The sequence below is a fragment of the Telmatherina bonti genome, assembly GCF_933228915.1.
Source record: "Telmatherina bonti genome assembly, chromosome: 1".
NCBI classification, from domain to species: Eukaryota; Metazoa; Chordata; class Actinopteri; order Atheriniformes; family Telmatherinidae; genus Telmatherina; species Telmatherina bonti.
The window spans coordinates 20165879-20188177 of record NC_136619.1 but is presented as its reverse complement, the minus strand read 5'-3'; the positions used below and the strand labels follow the sequence as shown (position 1 = coordinate 20188177).

The window sequence follows — 22299 nt, the reverse complement described above, 5'->3', positions numbered from 1 at the left end:
TAGCAGCCCTGACAATCCACACAACTGTATTTTTAAGCAAAATAAAAAAAAAAAAAAAAGCAAATATATTAGAAACCCCTTTGTGTAATAAAATAAGTAGAATACACCCCCGGCCTTTTGCTTGGTCATTGGGATGACAGTTATCTGTTCTTGGCATGGGAAAATACTTATAAATCATGAACTAAAAATAAAAAAAAGCCCCCCCAGGATTAAGATGCAATGTGCCCAGCCAACACTGGCCTTGTCCAAATTCATCTGCTTTTCAACAGGGGTAATTTAATATGCCAACTATGAACAGCTGGGAGCAGATTAATTCAAATGACTGGATGTGTTGTCCTTCTGGGTTGTCCAAACTAACCACAGTTGTGTGGTAGCCAAAACATGAGTATAATTATGCTGTGTAATGTGTGTGGACTCAGACTTGTTCACAGATTAGCGTGATAAAATAGCCTGTTTCAGAACAACACATCACAATATGTGCAGATCCCTGTACAGTGCTTACACTGCCTAATAAAACTTGCTGTAAAGAGCTAATTACAGCATAGTTCCTGTGCAACACCTTACTCTGTACGCTTTCATGCTCTCCAGGGAAACAAAGAAGTAGAAAAGAGGTAACTTGATAAAGATGGATAGTGTGTGCCTAGTATTGCACTCAGCGTGTAACACAGCACTGTTTATCCTTTGTTGCTTATAAGCAATAGCATTGCACAAAGACACTTCTCTGGACCCTGAAAATCACATAAGCGCCACACTGGATGACATTTTTCCTTTGCTGCCGCTGATCTGATAGCGCCTTCTGTCTGTCAGCTACTGCTCATAATTTTTTTAAAAAAAAAAAAGGTCAGTGAGTGAGGCAGGACTTGAGTACAAACACATTCATCTGCGTCGGCATGAAGCAGTGACATGTAGCGAGAAGATGGATCTGTAACCTGAGGAAGACAGATCAAGTATAACTCTTTCAGGGTTTTTTTTCCCCCTGCTCACTTTAACTCCTTGACATTCCAAGTCTGGCTTTGTGTATCTTACAGCTTATGGATTTAGAGTTTTGCGGCAGCGGCTGCAGAAAACAGGTCGTTTCTCTCCGTGTGAAATGAGGCCCCTCCATTGTTTCTGCGCAAACCATCTATGTGTACACTGATGATAAAGGATACGGGTCATCTCCATGGGTCTTGCTGCTCTAGAACTTGTATTGTGTTCTTATTTTGCAAATAAAGTCACATAATCACACAATGAAAAGAAGAAGAAAAAAAAGGACTACCACGATTAAGCAAACAAATGTGTTAATTTTACAGCACCTGACTGAATAAACAGCAGAAACAATGGACTGATGATGGATAAGGCTTTTGCCTGAGGGGAGCATTTCCAGGCTATACTAACAGAGGTGTGAAATCTTTTTTAAGTTGAATATTTGTCTTTTTTTTACCGTTTTATGTGTGCAACAGTGACACTATGTCTTCAGGCTGTATGTGGAATCCTTTTGTCCTCAGCAGGTGCATGACAGGACAAGATGAAACTCTGCAGGCTGTTACTTTGTAGTTATTCTCCATTTTTACACCTCGTCACCATTTTTTTTTTTTTTTTTTTACAAAAAGTAATTAAAAAATAAATAAATGGAAGTATATGAAAGAACATTTAGTGCCATGTGCATATTATTCTAAACACCATCCATCCATTTCTATCATGTGCAGACACACCGCATACACAGTCATATGCTCAAAAACAACAATACACGCACACACACACACAAAAACCTACCTCCATGGCTAGTGCAGCTGTTTGCTGGTCGTAATGATTGAGGAAATTGGGCATAAAGGTGGTGTTGTAAGGCAGACCCTGGCACATTCTCAGTCTGATGGGCTCACAGCTAAACTCACTGTGGCTCTCTATAAACTCCACATGGATGGACAGAGCTGGTGTAACCAGGCAGATGACAAGTAGGGGAAGAAGGCTGATGGAACAGCAGATTGTACCTTTTTGTCTGCAGCTGACTGTTACAGTTTCTGGAAATCCACCTCTGGCACATCCTCCTCCTGCGTGCGCTTTTATTTTAATGTTCAGCATATTTCCACAGCTATTCAAACTGATGCCATTACCGTCTTCATCATCATTATCTAGACGGCCAACTGAGCTAACTGGCAGCCAAGATTAGAACCAAACATGTCCATTTTTAAAGAGTCAGCAGTGGAGGTAAATGCAATAATCCCACATGAACTGAAATCCACAAGTTGGGTCCACTCTGTACATATATGCAGCTTGAACAGTCCCAGTTCATCTGCAGGCTGTGCAAACAGCAGCTCTGTGCAAGTGCTCAAACTTTCCAGGCATTGTTGTGCTTGTTCTTCTTGTCTGCCTTAAAATGCAGTATCCAAAAAAAAAACAAAAAAAAACTAAATGGAGTCACTCCACATCCTGCGGCAATCCTGGCCAAAAACAGCTTCTGCTTGTTCCATCCCAAACGGGGTGCAAAGCTCAGATAATAGCCCCACCATCAGCCATCTGTTAGAGGTCCTCTGTGGAGTACTGTCGATCTACTTGTATATTTCTGCTCACTGTATCACCAGAGATGTACCAGACATTTGTTGAGACTTCAGTGCGTCACAGAAATTTAAATAATCTGGCCAATTCCTGTCCAAGACAAAATGTCATCTCTTACATCAAACTGGTACAGTGGGTTAGATCCATCAAAACAGGTCCTGCAGGTTTAAAACACAAACAGAGGATTAATGGTTGACAAAAAGTGGATTTACATCAAATTGACTGTATCATGGGCGGTCTCTTGTCAGCCGCACCCTTCCTACCTCAAGCCAAAGTAAGGATTAAAACGCATCATGATAACTAAACCAGTGTCAAAGACTTTTCTGACAGTCTGCGTGACATTCTTCTTGAGGAGAAAAAAAAAAAAAAAAAGCCCTGGCTTGTCTCAGTGTCAGATTATGTTCTTGTATGAGCGTTGAGTCAGTGGGGTCATGTTGCAGACTGCATGAAGCAGGCTTACAGCAAACCGCGTCCACTGCTGTCGCCTCGCCGGAGACGTGAACGTCCCACCTGCAGCGGATCAGACGCTCCTCCGCTGGCGTGTGTGTGTGAGGTTGACCAGGCAACAGTAACGCCGCCTTGCGAGGTTTCACACACTGCGACTGAGTGTGTTGACGTGCGGCTCGTTTGGAAACTTTAGGAATATGCTCGAAGCATTTATCAAAATAAATATGAGCCAGCTTGTCACGCTTACAGCGTGTACCTGCGTGAACACAGCTCGAGCTAACACAGCTTCCAGCCGCGCTGACAGCTAGCTGCTATTAATGATATTAAATTGATTACTTTAGTTAAAACCTGCTTAACCGTGCAGCAACGTGGCGTTTGTTTGTTTTCTTTTTTGGCTTTACTAAATAAAAACACGGTGGTTTCATTAAACAGACCTTTGACAACGTGTCCTTCAGTGATGCATCTTCACTGTTCAGGAGAGAAACACGCGGTTACACGAAAGCATCGCCGACAATCAATCTGTTTGTCACCGCAGTCTCCTCAAGACAGCGGCGGCGCGCTGTTTGAGCAGCGTTTCTAAAGGGCTGGTTGTCCAAGTCCGCCCGGTTTTCCTACAATTAAAGGCACTGAACAGTCGCCTCAAGCATTGCGGCCATCGGTGCTTTACCTTGTGAGACGGGAACCGAGCAGCGTGGACGGTCCTGGGCTCCGTTCACTGCAGTGTAGCCTACTGTAGACTGACTGTGTGCAGCTGGTTGCCTGCAGCCGCCGACACATCGGGACCGCGGATTTTGCGTGACCGCGCAGAAACGCAAAGTGACTCTATGGAAGCATAAATGTGGGCGTATTATGTGGCAACAGAGGGAATCATTTGGACTGTATGGAAAGCTATCGCAACCTCGTGCACACAATACATGGACGAAAAGCTGACGGCTGTTAATAAGAATTGCGACCAATCTTATGTTTCAAACATCCATTATTTTACACAAAGAAATGGGCGAATTAAAGAAACTGACACCATTACTCAAAGTTTAGAAGGGCCATGATATTCCTACCAACATCACTCTTTTCCCCACTTTCATCGTGACATTTAAAATATACCCTTACCTTTGAATTGAGACATCAAAGTCCTGCTTTAATGTTGTGACTGCGTCAGTATTTATCCGTACCACCACAGGATTAGTACTGTGTACTATGATTTCCTTCCACACGATTGAGCACGGCACTAGATTAACCGTTTCGTAGCTGATCTGATCCTCTGTGTCAATGAGATGTGGGGGGTCCATGACTGAGACAGCTGAGGCCGCTGCCCCACATACTGGTTTTAACCTCTTAATGTGACCCCACTTAACATTCTGTACCAGTACTGTATATGAACAAATTGACCCAGTTAAAACATCTTGCTTGCATGAAAAATAAATAAACTAAATAAATAAACAGTGCAAGGAATATTTCCAAAACTTGATTTATTCAAATGTTTGATTAATCGCTTAGTCTGATCAATTCTCTCTCTCTCTCTTACTGTGGAGCACTTTGTCAGAAATTAAACATGTTCTTGTACAAATCTAGCCAATAATAATGTGCACACAAAATAAAATGTAGAAAATACTCACAATGTACCACAGTGTTGTGAAATATATTACACTAATCCGTGTTCAACAAACAGTTTTCTTTTAATATGCACTTAAGCTGCTGTCAGCTGCTGTCCAGCATGATAATACACACACATACAATAATAAATCACACAGCATTGCACAATTTTTTGGACATCATCCCACATAACAGTTGTGGTTATCAAAGAAGAATTTAGACAAACAGATTGTGGTCTGTTGAATACACCTCACAGAAACTCAGATGTAATGGAGTGGTTCAAAAATATGAAGAATCAATCAAATAATAAAACACAGATTTAGCTGAAATGCAAATTTATGCAGGTTAAAATATGCTTATCATCTAAAAAAAAAAAAACACTATAAACAAAGGTTTATTCACACTGAAATGCATGTAAAGTATGACATATTTGGCAATAAAACCCAAAATGAGACTATCAAAGTCATACAGCAAAAACTGAAGAATATTTCACATCTTACTGCATCATTCAGACCGATATCTGGTTATCTGCACAATGAATTTCATAAAGGTGATACAAGTCCTGTAGTTTGAACCAGAGAAATCTTTAATCATTTTACCACCGATTTTATATAAAAAATATCACTGAAATGACATTAGTATAACAATTTATCCATCTCAGTTCCTGTATTATAATGACACTCACCCAACAGGCTGTAGTAAAATCTATCTATATGTACACACATACAGCGAAGCCTTTGGGATTTAGTTGCACTTCATGCTTTTTTCATGCTTCAAGACTGGAGTGACGTCCAATCAGGCGACGGCTGTGAGGAGAGCACTCAGCCTCTTCCTTCAACTAGAAGATAAATAAAAGCATAGGGACTGATCACATGGTTAGGAACTGTTTAGGTTAGATAGAAGTTACTATCAGTGTTTGTATGAGGACAGGAAAGTACAATACAGAAAAATTCAGGTCTGTTTGTTTTATTTTATTAGGATTTTTTTTGTCAGATACAGGCAACGAAAAATGACCCAACATGGTACAAAAATGTCCAAATCCACCACCAATCTGAAAGTTGTGAGGAATCTAGTAAATGCTTGCTTGTTGAACTTATAATAAACTTCTGTAGGAATGCAGGCAGATTTATTAAACTAAATATGAACAATGGGAAGAGAGCTGATTGCTTTCATCGATGAGTATTCTTCCTCTCATTTTTTTTGTATTGCACATTTTTAAATTTTATATTCAAATCATTACACGTGTACTAATAAGAGTTATAAAACAACACTTACATGTGTACTTTCCCCTCTAGTCAGAATAAAAATAAAAAATCTTGAAACTGACCAGTTAATGGCAAAATAACATGTAATAGTACACCTTAAATTATGAGTTGTATCAAATTTAGTTTAACAGGTCAGTTTTGGTCAAATTAAATCACCTGGTCCCTTAAAAACTCTTCAGTTACCCACAGATGGTTGTTATAAAGTTAAAGAGCGAATATTTTAACCAAAAAAGATCTTTAAAGTCAGTTTTGCCTTTCATTTTGTTAGACGTAATACAAAGCCCACCTCAGAAACTGTGTCAAATCTGGCAGAAAGCCCTTACAGCACAAAGTACACATGTCTTGAAACTTTCAAGCTTCCTTAATGATCAAGCTGAAAAATAAAAACGACACCCCTTATTTCGACACTTCTATAGGAGGCTCTGAAATCTTGTTCAAGTGTCCTAAAATGATTATAATATTTGGAACTTTATCATTGTTCACAAAAGTGTTTTATAAAAAAAAGGAAAGAAAAATGCGGGGTTGAAGGGGGAACTTCCTGGTTGATTTGACATGGAATATCCCGAGACTGAATAAGTTCTGTCTTTGAATTACACCAACTGTGTGTGGATGTGCGAGTCAGACAGAGCTTCAGACACACACACACTACAGTTACACCCCTCAAGCACATCCGCCTGCCCCACACAAAGATACACACCTGCTCTTTGATGTAGCTGTTCCCACAGGGTGTCAGTCCTCTGAGAGCTAGTCCAACGATGAAGCACCACACTGACAGTCCAGCCTCAGCTGCAGACAACACAGAACAAGGGATCCACAGAGCCAGGGTGGTGTCCTGAGAGACAAGAAGTCGGTGAAATGAAGGTTTGGACCACTCCTCCTGTGATGCTCTGTTGAGGAGATCGTATGGCCTAAAATGTCACAGAAGCATCAAAAGTTTGAACGTTTAGACTCACGTAGATCCGTGTGGTATCAAATGGACATTGTGCACTGACAGGCGACCGAGCATTTATGGGCACCACTGTGTCGTTGCAGCCAAACATCAGACTCTTGCCATCGTTGGCAATAGTGATACTAATAGCCAGGAGAAGCCCGGTGCAGCACGCTGCTGAGAGCAAGGCGTTCAGGAATGATGCAATCAAAAGTCCTATTTGCTGAAGACACAGAGGCAACTTCACACACACACAGTAAACAAAAGTAGGTGTGTCAGTGTTTGAGGTCAGATTGAACTCTTACCAGCTTAAAATCATGAAGGTTCCTTGACACCACAATAGCAATAATCCCAGAGGCAATGCTCTGTAAGATAGAAATGATAAGGTGAGTGTTTCAGCCTAGACCAAGGTCGGATTTCATTAATTTATGTGCATGACAAGTAGTCCTAGCCTCGGGGATGTGATACTTTTCATGTGGAAGTCAAGCTAAGAAGCTCTCAGACAAAGTGAAATTAAATGAATCTGTAACAAAGTACAGTAAATAAGAGGCCATCAATGAGAAGCAGGTAAAGTCAGATATCTATGGGTTTCATTTGCTTTTTTACTTATGCTTCCTCCTCAAATCCCATTTGGAGACATTTAAGAAAAGAAGTGAAAGCTAACAATCTTTTCACTGGCAAGTGTCAGTTTCTATGACTTATTAATATAATAAGGCCAACCCTTGAGGGATTACTGATTGGTTTGAAGAACAGGCTCCCTTGCAACAGGCAAGTTCAGTCTTGATTACAGAGAAAAATACACAAGACTTTTACTTCGCCAAAGCACCATATACACTACGAGACCTTTGCCGACACACGGAGCTCTGATGCGCAGGGCAAACAGGATCACTGGCGTGTGTTTAGACGTGTGCACTGATTGTTCTTTAAATTGCAGATTTTTCTCACCCCAAGGCCTGAGTTGACTTCAAAAGAAAAGAAATTCTACAGAAGTGACTCACCAGCAGCCCTGACGTGACAGAGATGATGTTGGATACAGTGTATTCAGTACTGATATGATGGCTGGGTTTGGAAATGTGGCGGAGGACACTGCCATGGACAATCGCGCTGAGGATGAAGTTAATGTGCCCAACTAGAATGAGAGTTAACCCCTTTTTCATCAGCCTCCCTGGTCCTTTGTCCTTATCTGCATAGCAAAAACACAAGTGATGATTTCTGGATATAAACGCAGAAGTCAAAGCAAAGGTGGTCGTTTTTAACAGAGCAAAACACTCATTCTGTGTAAAGAGGGATAATATTTAAGGGATAATAATAATATTTCAATTTGAGAATTAACAGTAAGTGATTGCTGTAACAACAGCAATAGTAATCCATCTGTTCATTTTCTGTCCACCTAATCCAGCTCATGATTGCAGGGGAAACTGGAGAAACTGGAAAGAACCCACATTATGTAAAGCCCAGGTTTGAGTCAGGAATGCTCATATTGTAAAAGAACAATAACTGCACAACAGTATGTGTTTATAAATAAATAACAGATGCACATTTAGTTGACATTTCCGCTGATATAACACCTTTTCACATGATAATAACACTATTATTACTACTGGCTAAACATAAAATCTACAATCACCTTTATTCAGATAATCTGCCATTAGATTTGAATATCAATGTGTAGGCCTATGCTCAGTTACATACTGAATTAGGATGATAAACTAAATAAAATAGGCTTTATCCCGCTCACGGTTTATACACCATCAACATCAGCTAATTCACACGACATAAAATATGTCTATTGGCAGCAGCATGTGCTTAAATCTGTGGCTTGTGTGTGAGATCTAAAAGGTAAAGAAGAAAAAAAAAACCCTTTCTAAGCTGTCAGCTGCCCATTAAACTCGACAGAATTTACTTTAATTTTAAAGTAATAAATCCGTCTTTATTGCAGACTCAGAGTCCAGGTAACTTAGTTATTAGTGGTATAATGCTCACAGAGACTGAAAATGTTCAACTATTAACCAATAAACACTTTCTGTATGAAGCTTGACACTGCTGGCTGGAGGAGTTTAACGGTCACATGTGACGTTGGTTTAAATATTCAGATCCTTTCTAACTGCAATTGCACGCGGCTGCGCGCTTTCTTTTGGTGAAAAACAAATCAAGAGGAAACATTAAATAGTTTTCAAATGTAACCCGCTGTAGGCCCGTGGACATTAATGCCCTGGTCAGGAAGATCGCGTGGGACTCAGCTCAGCTTATCAGGTAAACGATACATTCAGTATTCCAGCACCTGCGTGACGTGTAAAACACTTACCGAAGGTACACATCTCTGCAGTAGGTAAAGAGTTCCTCGAAATAAAACAATGTCTGCAATTTTCACGCAAACAAACAGCAACTCGAAGCCACACCGACGTCCCTCTGTCCACTTCCTGTATGACGTCATTAAACGCACCTGAAACCTACCTGTGGCTCACTGGACTCGACCACTTCAATACAATATGGTGTGTAGCTCATGGCCGCCATGGGTACTGCAGGTTAACTCAGGCCGTCTTTGTGGGATTATTCTGTCACAACACCTGCAGACCCGCTTTTATTAATCGCCTGCAATAAATCTGCTCAAAACAACTGTTTTGAAGTGAGAAGTTGACACATTTATTTGCAAGAACAAGCATTCTTACTTTGAATTTTAGTCAGGATACAAACCTCAGGAAAAAGTCACAAGCATTTTCTGACATACATGTCATACAAAACCCAAGACATTCCAATAAAAGCTCACCTCATGGAGTAACAGGCTAGAGCTGCCAAACCTGTACGATTATTTAATAACCAGTTTCATTACCACCATTTTATGGGGTGGGAAGGCAAAACAAATGGGGAGCCCACTCAAAGCTGCGGTGGTCACATTGGTTGGTTTGAACCACTTCTCTGCGCAAGAGGTGGTGCATTGACATTCCTCAGGCTGAACTGAGCCTCAGGCTGAACTGAGCACATCTTTGGGAAGATACAATCTTAGCAATTTATGATACACATAAATGACATTAAACAAAGCAATAAAATGGACAACACATGCTAGATGGTGCAGAACAGTAGCTTGAATACATTTTAAAATAATACTTCATAGATAAACCTCTGCAGTTACCAGATTACTGTGATCTACAGAATGAGGAGTGCAATGAAACATAGATCAATAACCAGCATCAAAACAATGAAAGCTTAGGTTAAGGATTTTATGTCACCACATGTGAAATGTTGACATTTTCCTTTCTCTGCACTATTATGGCACGTTTATGGTTCTGAATTGTATTAGATTTTAGACACAGTAGTACCAGTAGTCCACTCAGAATTATGAGGCAAAATGTCACTAAAAGGCCATCTTTAACATCCAGCCTTAATTTAAGTCTAATCAAGGCCTGTATTTTGTCAGATGGTGTATTCAAGCTTCTGAATTCAGAATCATATATTCAACATTTAGTTTGCAGTAAAACTTGTCAGTATGCAAACGAGTAAGCAGTAAGCTCAGACTCTCAGTGTGGCTGCTGAAGATTTTCAGACTAGTATTAATTACATAAAAACACGTGCTGACAAATCAAGAAAAGAAGAAATGGTCCAGTTTACAGAAGATATGGCAACCAGGTTTTGTACACAATTCTTATAAGAACAGTTTTAAAGGCAGACTAGTAAGCATGAACTCAAAAGGCAGCAAACTGTACACAGAGAAGTTAGACAAAACAAAAATAAAAGCAGAGAGGAGGGGTGGGGACTTTAAGGCCTGTACGCTTACAATAAAGAAGAATTTATCTTAAAAACGCCCACAAATAAACAAGATAAATAAAAACAGAAATTCAACAACACCAAGTTCACAGTACCTTTAAATAAGCAAGTGAAAATCTGCCAAAGAAAACTGGCAAAATTATTTCAAAACATGAAATGCTGTAACATACATACATTTCTTAAATTATGGATATCTTTTAATAGTCAACTGCCTTAAATCCAGTTTACAAACTATTCCACGTGCTTGACCATGTAGGCAATTGCTTGGTTAAACAAACTGTCACAAAATATGGGAATGTTCTATAAAAATAAAGTGACCCAAATCAGAAGGAGACATAAAAAGAAGGTGAAAAAAGTGTAACGTGACTTTTTTTTTTTTTTTAGCAGTTAGCTATGGGACATCAGTAAAGAATCAGCTCTCTGAGAAGTTTGAGACCAAATTCTCCAAAGACACAAATGAACAATGAAAAGTTTGGTTTCAATGTAATGTAGCTGGAATCAAGGGTCTGATACAGCATTTATGAAGGTTACGATGACTTAACCCCGAATGTTTTATACACACACAAAAACATTTGGGTGTAAAGGTGGAAAGGATCTGTGTGCTTTAAAGGTACTTTTCTTCCCCAATGAGGGGAAGCTCGCTCCTTTGGTCACATAATCACCAATGTTCTGTAGAAAAGCCATGGTGAAGAAAAACTAAAAATAAAAAAGATTACAATCACTGTGCTGCATGTCCAAAAGGAGCATGTCACAAATTTGAGTGTGTGTCTGCAGAGACTTGCTATTGAAGAGCCTGGATGAAGGTTTCTTCAAGCAGTGAGGATATTCTGACTTGGTCCACCTGTGGAGAAAAAATTTACCTTCAGCAATTCAGAATATTACAAAAATATTTTAGGCAAGGCAAGTTTATTTGTAGAACACCTTTCATGTACAAGACAAGTCAAAGTGTTTTACGTGAAACATTAAAAGCATTACAGATTGTTTAAAGAAGTATAAAGACAACAACAAAGAGCAAAACCAAAATAAAATAATAAATTATATTAAAATGATAAAAAACCAAATCAGTTAAAAGTTACTCTGCAGATTTCATGCATAGGCCCATGAGGGAAACGATTTAACCTGGATTTAAAAGTGTCTGCGTTTGGTAAGAGTTTAATCTCCATGGCAGTTTGTTCCACATGTTTGCAGCATAACAGCTAAATGCTGCTTCTCCATGTTTAGTCTGGACTCTGGCCTGGACTCTGGCCTGGACTCTGGCCTGGACCAGTAGACCTGAGTCTTTGGATCAAAGAACTCTGCATTGTTTATGTCCTCTGAACACATCACACATGTAATCTGGTCCTAAACCGTTCTGGGATTCATAAACAATCAGCAGGGTTTTAACATCTATCCTGTGACTGACTTGAAGCCAGAGTAAAGATTTTAAAACTGGTGTGATGTGTTCAGACCTCTTAGTCCCAGTAAGAGCTCTGGCAGCAAGATCTGGATGAGCTGCAGATGTTTAATGCTCTATTTAGGAAGTCCTCTTAAAAGACCATTACATTAGTCCAGTCTACTGGAGATGAGTTTCTCCTGGTCTTTCTGGGAGACTAAACTTTTTTAACTTTAACCTGTTATCAACTTGACTAGTTTTAACACAGACAAATGATCAAATAGTAGAGATCTGATAGAAAACTATTTTATTAATCCATTAAAAGGTTGGAGACATCAAGCACCTACTTTTAATTTTGCCCATGGAGATGAAGTGATTGCACGTGTGTGTGGGTCTTAAGTAAGAAGCAGGGCACATGTATGCAACAGTAATCAGACAAAATGTTCTTTAACGCAGTCTCCAACAGTGCGTGTTAGAGAAATTATGCAAGCTTGGCCAACTGCAAACAAATGAACAGCATATTTATATATGTCACACACAGCCAACGTGATTGTCCACTGAACACAAAAGATGCCCACCTTGCTGATCAAGCCGAGCTGCACCAACTCTCCAGCCAGCTCTTGAACACTCTCGTCTGAAACACACACACACACACCACTACAGTGGTTAGTCTTCTAATAATTTCCTGCTATTTTTATATGAACTCCATCTCACACACATGTATGTGAGGGTTGAGTAAACATAGCATTCAGAATAAGTGATCCAAATTCCACCTTGCATATATAAGTGCAGATATTTCCATGTCTGCACTTTATAATCTGTTGAATTTCTCCCAAAACAGATTTTGTCCTCCGTTTTGGAAGCCGCGACAAACACTGATGCAACAGCAGAACATCTTCATGACATTATACTCCTCTCCGTTCTGTCTGAACCTTTCCTGCAATGTTTATATTTATATAAACACAAACAGTAAATTCTTTGCATTAAACCAAATATTAAAGTTGACATTAGAAACAGCTAACAAATAAACTTAACTACAAACTGAAATGTGAAGAGATGAAAATGATAGACAACAAAAACATCGCACAAAATAAAATCATGGAGTGACTTGACCATTAGGAACAAACTAGATCAAATGGAAAATTTTTTCTAATTCCTGAAGCATAAATAACAGAAAGTACTATTACTATTAGTATTAAAGTACTTATAAATGGATAATATATCTAATGGAAGTACTTTTAATTCATTAAATTGTGTTAATAGACTAAAGAGGTACTTTCTTCGTGAGCAGACGAGCTGTTGTGGCTCAACAGTTTTAACCAACTGTCAATTTATAGTCAATCTAATACATAAGCCGAGACCCCTCCCCCACCCCCCTCCAACCCAACTGCTTGTGGTTTTATATAAAATTATTTTACAACACTGATTAGAATCTGTTTGGATTGAGTGGAGGAGAATCATAAAACTGGTCTAAGGGGTTAAATCTGAGTGATTCTGTGACCCTTTGACCATACTGGTGTGACTTTGGACTTTGGTGTGTCGATAAGGAAGAATTTGAAGAACATCGCCTCAGTACCAAGTAGGTCTGTTTACAAGGAGGAAAGGGTGTGTTTGTGAGACAGATAAATACGAATGGAAGGGAGATACCACATGAATGTCCGTGGCATTATGGCGTGCAACTGCAAAAGACATATGATGTGAGAGGAAGTAAAGGAGAAAGCAGGAGAGATAATGTCAAGTGATTAGACATATGGAAGCATGAGAGGTACTGTGTGTGTGTGTGTGTGTGTGTGTAAATGAGAGACAGGGAGATGAAAGCCTGGGAAGAACTGGGCAGAGGAGCTGACAGCTGTCAGCTGCAGCCTCTCGCAGTCCTGACATTCCCCACACGTCTGCAACATTAGAAATGGCCACCATGGCTATTGTATGTCTGTGCATTAGATCACACTGCCTACAACATTCAGACCAAATGTTCTGTTTTACTTTCCCTTTGGAAAAATCTGTATTTTGGTGACAAATCAGTGAAATGAAAAGACTGATTTTCTGGCAAGTAAATAAAAAAAATAATAATATTGGATTTGAGAAGAAGTCATTTTGGAGAAAATATAATGATGTGTTATTTTAGTGCAACACTTTCCGGCAAAAATGTATATTTGAAAATGGAGACAAGTTTTCATTGCACAAGTGACGGCTTGTCACCAACAAAAATAGTCTTGCCTTCGTATATTGTGAGAACATTTGAGCTCTCCCTGAAACCTCATGCTCTTCTTCTGGCATGCATCATGACCGACATGGAGCCGAAGAACCATTACGTATTAAAACGGGTATTTGTCAAGCTGTATTAACATATTCAGTCATAATAACCTCAAATATAATTCATGCAACTAAAAATGACTTTTGCATTCATAAACTATTCAGGTTGACAATACTTCATTAAAACTCTCACTTTGTATTCTAATACTTCTTACATCAGAGTAAAACCACTTAAAAAGAAAAAAAAAAACCTTTGTTCGAAGCTGATTTCCTGATCAAATATGCCTGGAAGAATGTCTTAATTTAATAACAATACTTTTATTATAACATGAGGTGCATGTTTGTTGTGCTGTTTGTAATATAAAACTGGAGACAGAAGTTGATCTTACGAGGTAACATGTCACAGCTGAGATGTCGATTCAGTTTATCGTCCAGTTTCAGCAGCAACGTCAGCTACAAGGAGAAAAACAACCAGAGAAGATTATTAACCCTTTAAGCTGTTCGGTTTGTGAATAAAAATGGTTGAAAATGTGAGAAGAGAAGAACTCAGATGCTGAACTACAAACTGAACAAATAATCTTCCTAGAAATATTTTTCCAGACTTACATGATACTTTGCTCCCTCCTCTACAGACTCAACGTTACACTGCATCTGAATTACCTGCAGAAGAAAACATGCACACTTTGCTACTTAACTTGTGAAATCCATATAAATGTATTTATTAAATGAATTATAACTTATTTTACACACCCTTCGTGTTTCAAGCTCTGTGGGTTCCGGTGTGGGGGGTTTGACTGAGGAGATGACCACAGGAGTTTTGATGCTTTCCTTCTGAGCCTGATGTGGACAGGGCACCCCGAATGCTGTCATTGGATAAATACCGTTCCTAAAACAAAAGAAGAGTTGCAGTAACAAACAAATAGATGTGGGGAAGACAAGAGAAAGACAGAATGAGGGAAGAGCAGAGAAGTTTTACAAGTTTGCAGAGCAGAAAAAGAATAGAAAAAAAACTACAAGACTGAAACAAATTAAATGCTAAACTTTAAGATTAGTTAAAACTTCAAGATATTTGCTTTAGGAGGCTATATCACCTTAATAACTGTGATAGTCCACTACTGCCCCCACGTGGAGAGATCATGTATGTTGAGGCTTTTACAAACTCAGTTTATGTGTTCTGAATGTTGGTTTCCATTTGTTTGCTTCTTACCTCACATCTTCCAGGAATTTGTCAAGTTCCAGGGCAGGAAACTGAGACAACCTACATGGAGAAAGGAATATCACACGGGCAAACATGCAGTTAAGTGCTTGATGCAGTTAACAGCACAAACTTTAAAGTATTACACTGTGTTTTTTATAGGACAAAAAAATAAAGCAATAGGATGAACAACAATGTTTGACATTACAGCCAACACAAAAGATTTATTCCTTGTTAATTACATGCATGAATAAAATTATACTGACATTAAACAAACTCTTTACCACAATGTTATTAGATACATTTTAATCGGTTCACTTTTCACCTTCCCGACTCTGACAGATGATTCTGGATGACAGTTTTTTGACTTACTTGAGCTGAACATCTTCTTTAGTCACAGCAAGGACCAGATTAGGATCTAACTTCTTCGTAATCTCCTCAAGGGCATTCTCAGGAATCATGTCTGGAAACCATCATCAGTCATGATGAACTAGATAATTCTGGATAAATCCCTCTAAAATCCTCGCTTGTTAAACAACTTGTATTTACATTAAAAATAAGTCTTTTTTTTTTTTTATTTATTTATTTTTTTAATTTTTTTTTTTTTAACAAAAGCAGACTACTTTAAAACTTTGCAAAGGAAATAAGCAAAACAATATCTTTGTCAAACTGTAAGTTAGGCAATAATGACAAAAATAGTCGGGTTTCCGCTACATGTAAATGATCATGGTGGACACAGTTTTTAAAAATAATCCTAGAGAAAACCCTGTATTGCTATTGTGATTTCCAATAAACATCAGCAGACTTGCTGAAATCTTCAGCTGACAGTATGACTCCAGCTATGCGTTTATCAGCAAATGGACTGGGACACAGACAGCTGACAAGTTGTTTGTACTGAAGGCAAAGAAACATTTTCTCAGACAATTAGCCTCACTAATTATGTCTTCACTCAAGTAAACATGTCTGATTTGTTTCTAGTCACAAGAATGTAGCAACTCTGTGTATAATTCAGTGTGTTTAGGACTCACGTTGGTGGCTGACAATGCAATGTGCAGCCAGCAGTTTTAAAAGGGGAACTTCAAAAAGAGCCTGATTAAACAGCAGCTCCCGAGCTGTCGGCCTTGTGCTTGGATCATGCTCAAGGCATGTTTGGATTAACTCCTAAAAAAAAAAAAAAACAAGAAAAAACAAAACATTTTGGTTCTGAACTTCTGATCAATTCATTGCAGGACACACAAATGTTAATCTGGTGTATTTACAGATAGTCATGAACTCTGCCTCTCACCCTCTGCAGTGGGTCCTCCAGCAACTGTATAGCATTGTTTATAGCTTCCTGAGAAATGTAAGACGAGTCTCCATTCCCCTGAATTTCCAAAAGTGCCATCTGCAACGCATCAGAGCATGTCAATAAACTGCTTTGCAAAAGGCTCAGACTAATATATTATGCTTTGAAGAACTCCAACTCACCTCTAAGGCGCACATGCCAAATGAGTAGATATCTACAGCTGTGGTTACATCGTCATCAGCTTCAATAACACACAACAGAAAGTATGTAACACACTACATAACATAACTGTTTAGTCCTGAATTCAGAGTGAAACTTGAAAACCAGAAATACAACTTTGGCACACTCATCTTTTGACTCAAAGGCAACCACTCAACTATCTATGCAAATACAAGCTCTAAATATAATTCTTTATTTTGATGCATCTATAACAATTGAGGGGGGGGGGGCAGTGAAGTCTGATTCTTGTCATAACTACCTCCATACTCTGGGGCAAAGAAGTGCAGGTCTTTCTGTTTCTCGTGGCACGTCTTCACATGGTTGTTAATGGTGTCTGGAGCAACTGTAGATGAGAAAAGCAGGAAAAACACTGATGAGGAAGACATCAAGTAGCATCTGACAACTGTGGAGCATGAAGCAGGAAGAGGAGTGTATGAACAGATAAAGACAAGGAAGGTGTGACAGTAGGAGGAACATGGAGGGAGGAAAATGTTTAACTATAGCAAGGAGGACGTTTTAGGTGTGATGGATAGACTTCATTACAGCAGTATGTAAACACACAGTGGTTATATTCAACACTAAAGACCACATTTGTTTCCATCTCACAGAATGAGCAGGTTTGCTTTGCAACAGAGAAACGTCATTTTTACCAGATAGATGGTCTGGACAGTTCAAATAAGATTTTTCCTTTGTTCATACAGTCATTGACAGTTAATTTATGATTAAATTTAAGTGACGTAAAATCTTTATTTAGTCAAACTGAACTCTGTAAATGTTTCTCAGCTACACTACCTACAGTGATGGGAGGAAACCATGGTAATTCTATACCTGATCCGATCTTAATGAGCCCGTTGTGCTGAATGAAGACAGTGTCACAGGTCAGGTTGCCATGGATGATGGGTGGATCACATGAGTGGAGGTAACTACACAACGGTTAGGGGGAGGGAGCAGAGGGGGACATGTAAAGTATACACTCAGGATCTGGATCATCACCATGTGAATGACAACTTCCAATTTACCAGAACACATGTAAAACAGAAACTGACCTGAGAGCAGACAGGATCTGTGTGCACCATCTCTTCCAAGCCTGTAGGACCAAACACCTCATCAGAGGAATCCTATATGAACCAACTATGCCTTTTTCCAAACATTTGTACAAATCATCATTACTGTATAATTTAAATGACTAGAGATGCACAGATACTAGTATCAGTATCGGCTTAATACCAAGCTTGTGTACTCGTACTTGGTATTAATAAAAGTGTACTGATACCACAACCGATACCTGATACCACACTAGCCAAGCTAGTGTAGATGTGTTTGATGACATGCTTCAAACATGTTTTATAAGAAATAAAATGTCTTGAATGTTAAAATGTAACATTTTTTGTTACACTAAAAGTGAGATCTTTGTTTCAAAACCACACATTTATAGTTGTATTTGGGTAAAATGTGCCAAATCAAAATAAAACTTGTTGGAATTGTTAGATCTGTAATGTTATTATGTTTGTATTGGTTAGGTAACTTCAGAAAGGATGGGTCATTTATTACAACCACATGAAATCCGACACAGTTATAACAACAATAATAACCATAGTCACAATAATGTTTACATAAACAGATTTAGTATCGGCAAATATCGGTATCTGCAGATATTCACATTTCTGATATCGGTATCGGATCGGAACTCCCAAAAAGTGGATCGGTGCATCCCTTTAAATGACCAATGGTTTCAGATAACAAATCTCGTTTCTTCACTATTTAAAACATGATTTTATAAAAGATATTTAATGGAAAGGAAGGTACCTTCTCATTCATGGTCTTGTGATTCTTTTTTGTCTTCTTCAGAAACTGCTTCAAACTCCCAGATGACATGTACTCAGTGATAAATATCACCTGGGAAAATGAGAAATGGGTGATAAAGGACAACAAACAGAGAGGCATGGTTCAGCATCAAGTCTTAACACTAGTCACTGGGTTGGTATGAGACTCACCCTGGCTCTGTTGTCCTTTGTGTCAGCCCAGTACTTGTGAAACTTGACAATATTGGCATGCTCTAAATGGATCAGGTTATCAAATATGGCCTTGACTTTCTCCTAAAACAAAGCACAAATAACAAAAGTACAGTTGTAATAAAATTGTAATAAATGGGAATTTGTCACAATAGAATTTTAATGTAATTTTATTCAAACAATCAGAATCAGAAATAGTTTTAGTGCCATTGTCACAAACTGGGAATTTTTCCTAGTGTGATGGTGTAACATGGAACATAGAATGAAATAAAATGGTAAAACTTTAACATAAAGCTATTAGACATGCAATTAAAAATTAACTAAAAACAGAAAAGAAATCTGTCATTTAACTCAAGTACTGTCCTAGACATCCATATTTTCACTTTTGGGATTAATCTTAAGTGTGATAGATTGTATAAACATTCACCAAGGAGCTGCTTAGGGATCAGAACTAGGTAAAGTTCAGGAACTTTCTAGGTTTGCAGGGCTAAAATATTCTGATTTGGTGATAATTTCCAGTCTCTCTATACGATGAACCTCCCCCCATAACAAATAGTGTCTGAGAAAGACATACAGCTTCAGTATTAGAAGTAATAAAACCGACCATATTGGAAACATTTTATATTTTTATTTGGCTAAAATCCATCCACATTTACATGTTTTTGTTTTTTATCTGGTCAGTCCAGAGAGTGATTGGAAATACTGACATAAAGAAATCCAGCTCACTACAAACATGTTTGTCTGAAGTTGCTGATTTAGTAAAAAACATAAAAAGAAACAACTTTACTTTGTTTTAAACTAAATTAACATGTAACCTTGTTACTGAAAATGATCTCACTTGAGCAGCTGACTGCTGTGTAGTCATTGATTGATGCGAGTACTAAAGAACCACTCTTGAGTTAAATCTAATCAGAGGTTTATTTATTTTAGTTTAATTCAAATATTCACACATCAGATGCTTTGTTGCCTCTCTGTCAAAACAAATACTTGTTTCTGTCTTATTTCCACAAAGATGGTATTTTTATTTCTTTATTTTTGCCCCGCAAATAACAGGATAATGAAATCTATTAAATCAAGTAAAGTAGTCTTTGACCCACTTTGGGACCTCACCGCAGATGAACCGACAAACAAAATGTGTTTTTGCTGGTGCTTCCTAGTCAGGTGACTGCACAAGACATGATTATCCACAAAGAAATGAATGCTAATTGTTGTGATTGTTTTATTCATCATGAACAACACTTGGCCTCACCTCCAGTGATTTGAAGTTCTTCCTCTCTGAAATCATAACTTCATTCCAAACAACCTCCACTCCCTCCTCCGTGTCCATAGCCAAATACGCTCCATCTATCCCAGGGACGTTACGCTGATTCACCTTTATTTACAGGAAACAAGGAAACACTTACTCATGAGATATTTCAACAGGGGCAAAACATAACTTACAAAGACACACACACATACACACACACACACTTTGATTGAACCAGCGTCCCAGTACAACAAAATTATTCCAGTACAACCTGTCCAAGAGCAGACAAACATACAAAAAGGACCAGGCAGGCTGGGGCAGCAGCCACAAAGAGTGGCTCAGTTTTTGATGCAGGAAAGGACGAAAAGATAACATGAGGAAGGGATACAAACAAAAATTTTATGCAATCCCTCCACTCAACTTCATGAATCCGGATTAAATGTCTTCTTCATATAATCTGAAATGTAATGGATTGGACTTCTTTTCTAGGCTTACACAACTGTCATAATCAGATATAAGGATGTTTTAAGAAGTTAAAAGGAATACTGTTTGTACCAATGCTATAATGATACTTAAAATTGAAATATTTTAATCCGTCTCTTCGTGGTGTGAGTGGAAATGTGTGGTAAGAAGTCACCTCCTCTCTACGCTTCTGCCAGCGGCCACATGGACTCTCCTCCAGGATGTCCAATTCATCCTCACTCTCATCCTCATCCTCTGTTGCTGAGGTGGCAGGAGGGTTTAGTGAGGCCCCAGAGGAAGTCACAGACGCTCCACTTTGTACCTGTGGAGAAACGCTGAACACGTTCCCAGCTGTGAACTCTGACTTCCCCTCTGTATCAGGAGTCCCCTTCACCTCTGGATCTGACATCTTCACAAACCTTGTAAGCTTAAAACACCTGAGTTCACGAGGTTCCTGGTCGTCAGCGGCAACAAGTGATGGGATGCCTCTGTCTCGGGTTCTCCTCTCGCTGTTTGAACAGGTCACACATCTATTTCCTTGTCCAAGGCCAGACTAGTACTAAAACGCTCGGGGAGGGAGAACTCTAAACAACAACACATAAAAAGGAAAATATTGTAAAGGGACACATCTACACTAAACAGTACGCTATAAGTACGGTGGCTATTTACTTTAACAAACCGAAATCGTGTCCCTGTGATTTATAGGCTGCTCTGACCCGTAAGGACATCGCTGTTACAGAACAATATAACAAAATTAAGTAAATCCTTAAACATAAATTAGCTAGCTTAGCTGTTAAGGCTTTGTTGAAGCTCATTTTCGGAGATAATGTTAGCCTGAAGTTCAGCCACCCACTACTTTGCTAACTTTCCAGGCGAGACAGCTACTCAAAGAAAAATAAACAAATTGTTACCATTAAAAGTTAAAGAACAAAATACTAAATCTTACCACGAAACAGGGCAATGCCGCAAATTAAAAAAGCTTGAGCTACATATTGATAAACGCAGTAAATTATAGGTGTGGACAAAAATGCTAGTTCGCCATAAAAAATGTAGCATCTCAAGTCCCTTTCCCTCAACAGGAGTGGGAGGGGCGGGGCTGCGCTCGAGGAGCGCTCGATTGCGCAGAAAAAACGCAGGAATGGTAATTAGCTTTTAAGCTAAAATTATAATAATTTAAACATAAATTACAATGTAAAGATAATTATTTGCATTACAAGGCTTTGTTATTATAACAACACACAGGAGTAAATCTATAGAAAAAGCACTGCAATGTTTTGTTGTTTGGCCTTACTCCAGAACAGGGCAATGTATAATTTTATGAATATGAATATGAATAGTTTTTAAGTTTTTGCTGTCTAAAACTACGTTTGCTGCTAAGTACGTGAGGCGTAATTTTTTAGTAAGCTCAAACCAAGATTAATCGTGTCTTTGGAAATGTAATTTCAGAGCTAATTGAGGCGTTTATACTTATTATGTCCAAAAGCTGCTGGCAGGTTTAAAACTCATGTTAGACAGCTTTATCATGCTGTCTAACATAATAAAGGCACATTTTTATAAAATAACATTTAGAAATTATATTTTTATATAATAATAATTATTTTATTATTATAAAACTATATATATATATATATATATATATATATATATATATATATATATATATATATATATATATATATATATATATATAAAAATAAATATGACAAGACAAGAGCCAGAGCCGCCGCT

General features: G+C 38.4%; 3 protein-coding genes across 3 annotated transcripts in view; all 3 read right to left on the bottom strand.

Annotated features, from left to right (window-relative positions):
* Nucleotides 1–3761, bottom strand: part of LOC306774986 (frizzled-3-like) — a 30278-nt gene extending 26517 nt beyond the window's left edge. Inside the window, exons 1-2 of the mRNA XM_079265188.1 lie at nt 3650–3761; nt 1756–2693 (exon numbers count right to left, since the gene is read on the bottom strand). Coding sequence (XP_079121314.1) covers nt 1756–2061 — 306 coding nt within the window. The 5' untranslated portion in view covers nt 2062–2693; nt 3650–3761. The remainder of the gene's footprint in view (nt 1–1755; nt 2694–3649) is intronic.
* Nucleotides 3762–5338: 1577 nt separating this feature from the next.
* On the bottom strand, nt 5339–9279 carry krtcap3 (keratinocyte associated protein 3; the record flags this gene model as incomplete). Its single annotated transcript, XM_079260535.1, has 7 exons — nt 5339–5410; nt 6535–6669; nt 6791–6988; nt 7071–7130; nt 7764–7977; nt 9071–9123; nt 9220–9279. The coding sequence occupies 7 exons, from the start codon at nt 9277–9279 to the stop codon at nt 5339–5341; spliced, it is 792 nt and encodes a 263-aa protein (XP_079116661.1).
* Nucleotides 9280–9520: 241 nt separating this feature from the next.
* On the bottom strand, nt 9521–21643 carry LOC306754457 (nuclear receptor-binding protein-like). The gene is made up of 18 exons (XM_079238476.1): nt 21518–21643; nt 20747–21155; nt 20113–20235; nt 18846–18947; nt 18658–18747; nt 17898–17938; nt 17680–17774; nt 17111–17194; nt 16815–16873; nt 16633–16731; nt 16376–16508; nt 15720–15810; nt 15360–15410; nt 14903–15038; nt 14759–14812; nt 14542–14605; nt 12478–12533; nt 9521–11368 (listed from the first exon to the last, which is right to left on the bottom strand). The coding sequence occupies exons 2-18, from the start codon at nt 20978–20980 to the stop codon at nt 11309–11311; spliced, it is 1572 nt and encodes a 523-aa protein (XP_079094602.1). The 5' UTR covers nt 20981–21155; nt 21518–21643; the 3' UTR covers nt 9521–11308.
* Nucleotides 21644–22299: the final 656 nt, after the last annotated feature.